Here is a 10,065-nt window from a genome sequence, read left to right as displayed (position 1 = left end):
ACAAAGAGCAAATAAATATTCTGTTTTTACAAATATCAAAGAATTTTTTCCGACTCATTCTCCGAACATTTAGAAAAATATTATACAATTTGCAGAGGAATAAAGCTTAGCGATTTTTTCAAAGCTTAATCGGTTTTGAAGATTTTTTTAATAATAATACTTCATGAAATAATACTCGTAATATACTTTTTAGATTCTGATTTTGTATTAAATCCTATCAGTCTTTTAGACTAAATTGTTGACGCGGTATAAAATTTATACGTTATTGTTTTTTCAGTAAAACCGCAGCTTCGGAACAACTTCTTGAACATTGTTTCGACAAACGCTAACAAACAATGCTCAAAGTTGAATGAAGCATTCAACTCAATAACAAATATCTATAATAAATTGAATTACTAAAAGCCGATGAATAAACTTGATCAGAACAGGTCCTATATTCATTTGAAGCGCACCACCATCAATTGAGACCATTCAAATTAAACAGTAGGTCATTGAAAAACCTTTATTCATGGCATTGTTTCGCAAACAATGAACAAAGAGCTAAAAAATTATTTTACAATGCTTTGAAACGGAGCTTGTTTCTAACGCTTGTTTATGTTCATTCGAATTTTTTCAGCTCAGTTTTTGTTTTAAAATTGGACGTCAGCTTTTATTGTCCTAAAAGAACAAAAAGGTAATTTTTATTTAAAAAAAAATTGGGCTTACAATAGTACAATAGTAAGGAACGAAATCGCCACACTTTTTCTATTGTTAGCTTTTTTAGAACGGTAAATTAATGGATCAGTCTTTCAATTTTTTATTGAACCGAATATGTTTTATAGCTGTATTTACACCGGGTTTATTATCGTATTTATAATATTCTGTTTACTGGGATTATTAGCGGGATTATCTGTTACTTTATATATGAGATCATTTAAAAAGTAGATAGCGAGTAATGCTTCACCATCGCTATTTTTAACAAACATACTATATACATATGTTTCAGATTCCTATATCAATAGAATTTTATTTTTAAAAAATGACCTAAATATTATATATTCTTTTTATATAATTTTTATAAGTGCTTGTCATGTGATGCGGTGATATTAAATTTAAATAAAAATTTATTACTTTGGGTAATAAATTTTTCATAAATTTGTATAAGATTCATTTTCTTTTGTTTGGTTGCTTTTCTTCTTATTTTAGAAAGGTGATAAAAATTCTAATGGGAGAGGGAAAAACTATTTTTAAGTATACTTTGGGTTGGGGTTAGTGTTCAACTTGAATATGTGTAAACTACAGCATTGTCAATTATATATATTAGAAGTGTGAGTTTATTGTATAATGTATTGGTTGGACTTATCAGAAGTGTAAATCCATCGGATTTTTACTTTCATTTGTTTCTAATTTTTTAAATCTGCGTTATCTTATTATAACATGAATTATAGAATGTTTCATGAAGTAGCATTAAAAGTTAGATATAGCTTGAAAGATATTTTAAATAATTTTGGGAAATAAAGTTGATCTTATTTTTAAATTTTTCTTTAAAAGTTTCTTTTTTATACCTTAAATTCTTTATTTATTACATTCTTTAAACACACAATTTTCTTTAAACACTCTTTATCTCTTATAGTGGCACTATGGAAAAAATCTACTTTTCTAGTTACGCCTTGCCATTAGAGTTATACCCTTTCTAGGTGCAAACAGTTTATAAATTTAGTTGAAAATTTAACTGATTTTGTTTTGTTTTGCATGCAAACATGCTCTATTGTTTCCAAAGAGCGGTTTGTCGAGTTTATAATACCATAATGAAAGAAAAGAAAAAATGTTATGATAGCCTAATAACAAAAGATCCAATACTTAAAACTTTTCGACCTTGAGATTTTGTTAATCTATTTACATATTTACGAATAATAGAATAGTGAAGTTAAAACATGACAGCTAAATAAAGAGAAATGTTTATGGATAACTGTGTGTTAGAAATCATACGCAAAATCTGTGAGGTGAAAAATAGAACGGAAAATAAGGTAACTTTATTCTTTGATTGTGTATTTGCATTTTAAATGAACTTTTTTCTAATCTTCAGTATTCTAATAAACTTTCTTTTTAAAATACCCCTTGGGTAAGTAAAATAAAAAAATTGCCGAGTATAAAATGTGTAATGCATGATGAATTGATAATATAAATATTATGAAATTTTTTAATAAATAAATTTTTCAAGTCTTTTATACTGTGACGCAAAAATAGGAAACAAAGGACAAAACACCCCTCCCCCCCCCCTTACCTAAGAAATTATTAGCTTCACAGTAAAAGTTTATTATTTGTCCTATTTAGTTTTTTTTTTGTAATCTTATATTGCTTAATTATTTAGGTCAGTGGAACTAAAAAAAATAATAAGTTAAATACAATGGAAAAATTAAAAAAAATTTAATTGTTAATTTGAAACAAATTTATACAATAACAAAATCTCTTACGCTAAATCTAATAAAGTATGTTTATTTAGTTTTAGTATACAAAATATTTAGTATATATAATATTTTGTGCCCAATTGTCATCATTTACGTACCGAATTGTTTACTGCAATTTTGCTATAATTTCAATAAAAAATAGCAGTAACGAAGAAACGACTTATACCGATTTGCATATGCTCATTCAGGCTATGTTTGGTAATCTTGCCCCTTCTCATCCTAAATCAAAATAAAAACTAACTTATTTCATAGACTTCTTTATAACTTCTCCCTCAAACTTTTTTTCAGCGTCTCTGTTTCTGTATGTCTTTTTATAAATCTCTTTAACATAGTTTTATTGTTTTTTTGAAAAGAATAAAAATACCGTACATTTACATGCTCAACTAACTGAACCTCGCAACTATTTCTTTTATTTTCGTAAAATATGACTCAATGTGTTTTTCCTGTTAAAAAGAGTTGTTGGAATATGGAATACTTTTAGCTTTGTTTACTTTGAATATATTTTTAATACAAAAAAAAAATTTAATGAAGCATAATATATAGTGTTTTGTAGAAGTTTTATATAAAGTATATAATTATATATATCATTTTCTAAAAAATGTATATACATTTTTTAGAAAATGACATATATTTATATACGTGTGTGTATATATGTTTATACACATGTATATATACATACACACACACACACACACACATATATATATATATATATATATATATATATATATATATATATATATATATATATATATATATATATATATATATATATATATATATATATATATATAATTAACCTTTTTATTATAAATAATAACGGTATTTATATTAAAATATTATTAACAATATATTATTTGTTATAAGTATTATTTTAATTAAAAATTAATTATTGATCTTAAAATTTGCGAAAATAAAATTATAATAAAGTTTTTTTTCTCTTTGTTTTTTTTTGTTTTTTTTTAACACATAAAATGCACATAACAGGATTCTTCTTATGTGATTTATCTATTCTATTGTCTTGATATGTTTTAATGAAGATCGTAAAATCCTTATCGATTAACATTAACCGACTACAATAGAAATTAGTTTAACTTTATTTGTTGTTTTAAATATAACTTTAAATTTATTATTCTAATAAAAAAGAAATTTATAAATATCTTATTTTCTTCAGCTCTGTTGTTTCCTATATAGTTACTAGTTATGTATTTTTATCGAACTTTTTTTCTAAGAATAAATCTATAACATATTATGTTTAATATTTATTTCTAATTTGCGTTAATTTAAATTTACCTATCTATAAATATAACATCTATAAAATTTCTTGCGATTATTTTTTTAGGAAAACAACGAAGATTTGTACTCACAACAATTTTGTCAAAATGGCATCTGATTTAGATAAACCAAAAGGACATATTAAACGGCCAATGAATTCGTTTATGGTGTGGTCTAGAATGGAGCGAAAACGGATTAGCGAAGCAAACCCCAAAATGCATAATTCCGAAATTTCAAAACAGTTAGGTACTTCTTGGAAAATGCTATCGGAAGAAGATCGAGCGCCATATGCCGAAGAGGCAAAAAGACTTCGAGATTTACACATGTCGGAATATCCAGACTATAAATACCGTCCAAAACGTAAACCAAAAGCCTCTTCAGTAAATCAAGAAAAATTGCCTTCTATTGCACCTAAGCGCCCTAGCAGTATTCCGCTTGCAGACTATACTCAATCTAGATCTGTACCGACAGCTGTACCAGTTTATACTGGCTTTCATCGTAGGACGCCTGAATACCGCCCTCATGTGGGTCCAGAAAGCGTAACTACAGTTGTTTATCCTCATTCTCGGTATTACCGAACTGATAGTCCAGAAAAAGTCTCTCATACTCACAGTCCATTGGATCATTATCATGGAAGAAGTTCTCCGATGCGCATTTATCACAGAAGCCCGCCCTCTCCTTATGACTCTCGAGAACATTATTCGCGTTCACGTGAAAATCAAAGAGAATCCTCAGGTATTCGCCCAAGAAGTCGCAGTCCAGTAACCCGTTACTATAGTTACGATGAAGATATTGCAGATCCAAAATCTGATTATGAAGATGGAGATGCAAAATATCACCAAAAATTAAGTGCAGAAAAAAAGAGAAAAGGTGTTGATGATTTACTAGGTGAAAAAATGCGTGCAAAAGCCAGAGCTGAACAAATAAAACATTGGGAAAGTGACAAAGGTTATAATGGCTATGATGAATACACAAACTATAGTCCTGAATTTCTCGGGAAATCATATGTTGTACCAATTCCAGTTATGGTTCATAGAAGAGGATCTCCTCACCACGTGGTTCATACTAGCAAAAATGAAGTTTGTCGCGAAGAGTGCTGCATTGTTCCTGCTGTCCGTTACCTTCCTCATAGCTATCATCATCACCATAACTACCATGATATAAGAGCATACGAAAATCATCCAAAACATTGTTTTTGTTCTGAATGTAAAAGGATATCTCCTAAATCCAAAAGATATTCAACGGTTCAAAGTTATTCCGTTGATGAGTCTACCCCTCATCAAAATATGATAGAGAAAAAACATATACAAATGCTTTCTATGACAGAAAGAGAAATTTCTAAAAACGAGACAAGCGATGACAGCGATTCTGGTGTTAAAATTAATTCTAACGTTAAAATTGAAGGAAAAACTATAGAGCAATCAAATAATCAAATAAAAGCTATGTAGTAAAAAACTGAGATATTTTAATAGCTTATACTTCTTGAAGAAATAAATGTGAAATAAGTCAAGTTTAGAAAAAGGAGCAAGCAAAAAAGTTTCTAGGACCACACACAGCCAATCAGTTAACAATCTTAGAGTAAAAAAAAACGAGTTAATGATTTGTAAATAGATGATAAAATTTTTTATCATAAATATACATATGTATATATATAAATAGAAAAAGAACTTTTTTTGTAATGTTTGTTTTGTTTATTAAATATAAGTATATTATTAAAAATGAATATTAGTAAAGGAAAAAAGTTATTTAAAAAAAATTAATTTTAATTCATTTTACATTTAATAAATAAAATTCAGTTTTAAATTTAAACTTAATTAATAAATCTAAATTTTTTATTATTTTTTTTCAAAATTAAAAAACCGAAACTTTAACCAAATAATGTTAAAAAATTAATTGAAAAAGTCCTACACAAATCAAAATTAAATCAAATTTTTATTATATTTATCAAAGATATTTATAAATTGTAATAAGTACTAACAGGAGTAAACACCCGTCAAAGTCAATAAAAATTAAAAATAGTCATTAATAATAAAAAAGTATATAATAATTCTTTGATGGGCGGACATAAGAGTATAAATGCAAAAGTGTAACTTTTCAGGAGAGCAAAAAAACATTATTATGAACCCAATTATTTTGCTACAGAAGTCATATTTTGAGAAATGGGTTATTACTTTTATTCTGTTTGAACCGAATGGTGTAACTATACTGTTAATACCATTGATGCCGGCATACACAAGACACATTTTCTCATATAAATCGTTAAATGGTTAAAAATGCAAATATACTGTTATGTCCGCCCATCAAAGAATTATGATACGAGTAGGAATGATAGAAGTGATTTTAAAACGTATATAAAACTTATTTTAAAACGTATATACTATATTATATGATGATAACGTCTGTTCACAAAAAATCCGGACTGATTTCAAATGTACACAAATTGTTCTAAGTTTCAAATTTTCGATTCGAAATTTTTAAATTTAATCGGTCAACAACAACAGTTTCATTTTGTGGCAAAATTGAGTTTAAATAATTAATTCAAATAAACATGGAGCATCTAAAAGAGAACGATGTTAGAAATGTGATTGGAAATTTTTATAAACAAAACATAAACAGTGGAAAGAAATTTACAGTGGATCATTTTAAGAAAATGGGAATCGCTAAATCTACAATTTATGACATAATTAAAAGGTCTGAAAATAATTTGCCAATGAATAGAAAAATCGGTTGCGGCAAAAAACCTTTTAAAATTACACCAGAAAAGAGAGAGTCCATAATTGCAAGAGCAGAAGAGAGAATCGGGATTTCGCAAAGAAAATTGGCACTAAAATATAAGATAAGCGTTTCATACGTAAATAGATTATTAAGTATGCATGGACTCAAGTATACCAAAAGAAAAAATGCACCAAAAACAACAGAAAAGCAAGAAATTAAACAAAAGAAAAACTTATTAAAACTTTCAAAAACTTTTTTCAAGCCATCAAATGAGTTTGAAATCATCATGGACGATGAATCTTATTTCTGTGTAAATGGTGCAAATTGTTCACTTCAAAAAAAAGTTTGACGAGAAAGTTCTCGTTTGGATTGCAATCAGTCGTTTTTGTCATTCATCGCCTTATTTTGCTGTAAAAAACTGTGCACTGGATGCAAAAACTTATTCTAAAGAATGTATTACAAAAAGACTTCTTCCATTTATAAATTCCAAGCATCAAAACATGAAAATTTTATTTTGGCTTGACGGAGCGAGATGTCATTATGCAAAACACACATTAGAAACTTACAACACTTTAGGTATTAACTTTGTCGACGCTAAAGATAGCCCCCCAAATGTACCGCAGTTAAGGCCAATTGAAAATTTTTGGGCACATTTAAAAGCAAAAGTTTATGGAAATGGATTTACTGCGAAAAATCTTGACCACCTTAAGAATAGAATTCGATTAAAGTTGAAAGAGTTTGATCCAGACTACTTTTTCAACCTAATGGATTCAGTCAAAACTAAAGTTCGAAAAGCCGCTGATTTAGGACCACTTTCGGTTATAAAATAGTTAACAATGTCCAGTCACTCATTTTAGTTAAAAATTTTTTGTCAAAAATCGATTAATTTTGTATTCAATTAAGAACAATTTTTCATTCCGGATTTTTTGTGAACAGACGTTATATAACAACAATAATAATAATTTAACAATAATATATCAGTAAGAATAATAATATTAATTATGATAAAAATATCGTAATAACAATAATAATGAAGAAGAGAATAGTAGTAAAAGTATTTCAGTTTAAGTAAGATTAAAATTTAATAAAAGAAATTTTAATTATAACACTACAGAGAAGAGAAAATTATTGGATAAATAGTATTAGATTTGGTATAAAATTTATAAACAATATTTTTCTGAAAAATAGTTAAAGAAAGCAGTTTTAAATTATGAGAATGATTTAAGAGATTTTAATTGGAAATTTAGTGGGGTAGATTGTTCCATGTTTGTATGCTTTTATGTTGTATGGTTTCGTAGTCATCATGAAAAGTTCAATATTTAGATACAGACTTAGTTGTGAGCAGATCGTAGAATATAATTACCTTTTTTACCATAATTAAAAAAAGTTGATTAATGTAAGAGTAGGTTATTATGATTTTGGTTCCAAACAAATATGATAGCTGAATAAGATAACACAATTTAAAGAACTTAAATAAAAAATAAAGAATGCTACAGTTTATAGTTTTACAGTTTTTATTACAGAATGCGATTTAGTATATTAGAAATAATTTAATTTTAGGATTTTATTCTGAAGTTACTCTTTTATTCTGGAGATGAGCTTCTCTTAAAACAGTGAGCTGCTAAAATTGTCCCCAAACTTGTCTGAGATAAGACAAACATATCTGAGATAAGAGAGAAAAATAACATGACATATGTTTAGTAAAGTTTCATGATTAATATAACAATTTTAGTTAAAATGTCGTTCGATCAGCCTAATATCAATGCTAAGTCTTAAAGGTGCCATGCAAAAGATAAGAGTCTACTTTAATTCCAACTTATTTATAGATATATTAAATTTATTTTCTGCCACTCTAAAATTTTGTTGCTTATTTATTTTTGTTTAAACAGATTTAAATATATACGCGTATATATTGGGTTGCCAGACGGGTTTTACGAAGAACACAGTAAAAAAATTTATTTTTACCGGTTTGACACTGTAATCTCCGTAAAAGCTGGACGTCTGGCAACCCTACGTATATATATATATACATATATATATATATATATATATATATATATATATATATATATATATATATATATATATATATATATATATATATATATATATATATATATATGTATATATATATATATATACATATATATATATATATATATATATATATATATATATATACATATATATATATATTTATATTTATATATATATATATATATATATATATACATATATATATATATATATATATATATATATATATATATATATATATATATATATATATACATATATATATATATATATATATACATATATATATATATATATATATATATATATATATATATATATATATATATATATATATATATATACATATATATATATATATATATATTAGGGTGGGTCATTATGATGTAAATGTTAAGTTAGGGCTGTGAAACATTACTAAAATGTTGCATTACAGTCTACTTATGAAAAAAACTCCTTTTGAAATAAAATTGAAGCGTGTCTTGGATCCGCAACTTTGGGAATTAAAATTACTGTATAATCGTATAATGTAAATACACGTGGTTTAATGCTTTATTCCATTACTCGACATCTTGTTACATTAAATTTAAAAATGCAAGTAGTTGTTAAAGGAGAAATAGTCAGAGTGTAGTAGGCAACACATAGCAGCAATTTGTTTCAGTTATTTGCTATTTGTTATGGCTCAAGAAATCAGATTTAGAGTCAATTTTCGGTAATTCTGCTCGAGATTTACGACACTGCAAAATCAATCCATGTCGTGATTTGTGCCCGAAAACTTTCATAGTTGTTGCTGAGATGTCTTTCATAGTACGTTCAACTGTCTGAGAATGGCATGGAATACCACTCAAGACATCAACGTGGAACTGGAAATGTTCAAGATCATCATTAGAAACAGTTGATAAAAGCGGTGGTGGTGTTGCAATAGCAACAGATCAGTCAATCATTTTTATGAATGATGAAGCTTCTGGATCAAGCTTGATGCTTGATTTATCAAAGACACGTATCTTGCTACTTTGTGATGTAGCTTGTGCGTCAATTATTTTGTCACACGAAAACTGACGAATTGATACATTTTCATCTGTAACTCCTCCAATAAGAATGTTCTCAGGATGAGCAAAATAGCAGTTGTTTTGCAACACTGGTTTAAGAATTTTCCACCCTTCTTTCCCTAGTTCATAGCACTGCTTCATAAGATAAAAGAAGTTTCTTGCTCCGTCAAGGCAGGAAGAATGACGCTTTATGTTGAACCACGATGGCGCATAAACATTTACGATGAATCTTGTAATTCTTTGCAATGGTTTTGAAGGATTTTCATTAGACATATACAAACGTAAAATACGATTGGCCTTTGTTAGCCACCTTGCATGGTTCAGATTTCCTGGCATAGCAGTCTGGAGGAACAATATTTGATCACAAGCAGTGTATCCCTGCTGAACAGCTAAGCAAGCTTTTAGAAGGTATATCTGATCAGAGCTTAAATCTTTCTTGACATCAACACTTACATCCTTAACTTTACCAGGTATATGTTTAAAATTCACAATATCTAAATCTTTTGGATCAAAATCAAGTGCAATGTCTATTTTACCTGTTG

The 10,065-nt window shown here is 27.3% G+C and overlaps 1 protein-coding gene across 2 annotated transcripts; it reads left to right on the top strand.

The window, feature by feature from the left end:
- The first annotated feature begins 389 nt into the window (after positions 1-389).
- Positions 390-5,401, top strand: LOC101236863 (uncharacterized). 2 transcript variants are annotated; one of them, XM_065789011.1, is made up of 2 exons: positions 390-673; positions 3,790-5,401. In XM_065789011.1, exon 2 carries the CDS (start codon positions 3,830-3,832, stop codon positions 5,168-5,170), a length of 1,341 nt encoding a protein of 446 aa, XP_065645083.1. In that variant the 5' UTR covers positions 390-673; positions 3,790-3,829; the 3' UTR covers positions 5,171-5,401. The 2 variants fall into 2 exon arrangements, with proteins under 2 accessions (XP_065645083.1, XP_065645084.1); XM_065789012.1 differs by having other exon boundaries at positions 422-2,006.
- The last annotated feature ends 4,664 nt before the right edge of the window (positions 5,402-10,065 follow it).

Source organism: Hydra vulgaris, chromosome 01 (assembly GCF_038396675.1).
Source record: "Hydra vulgaris chromosome 01, alternate assembly HydraT2T_AEP".
Taxonomy (NCBI): Eukaryota; Metazoa; Cnidaria; class Hydrozoa; order Anthoathecata; family Hydridae; genus Hydra; species Hydra vulgaris.
This window is presented reverse-complemented; position numbering and strand designations above follow the sequence as displayed.

What these genes read in the sequence shown, in the direction of transcription:
- LOC101236863 (XM_065789011.1), top strand. Translation starts at nt 3,830, where the DNA reads ATGGCATCTGATTTAGATAAACCAAAAGGACATATTAAACGGCCAATG.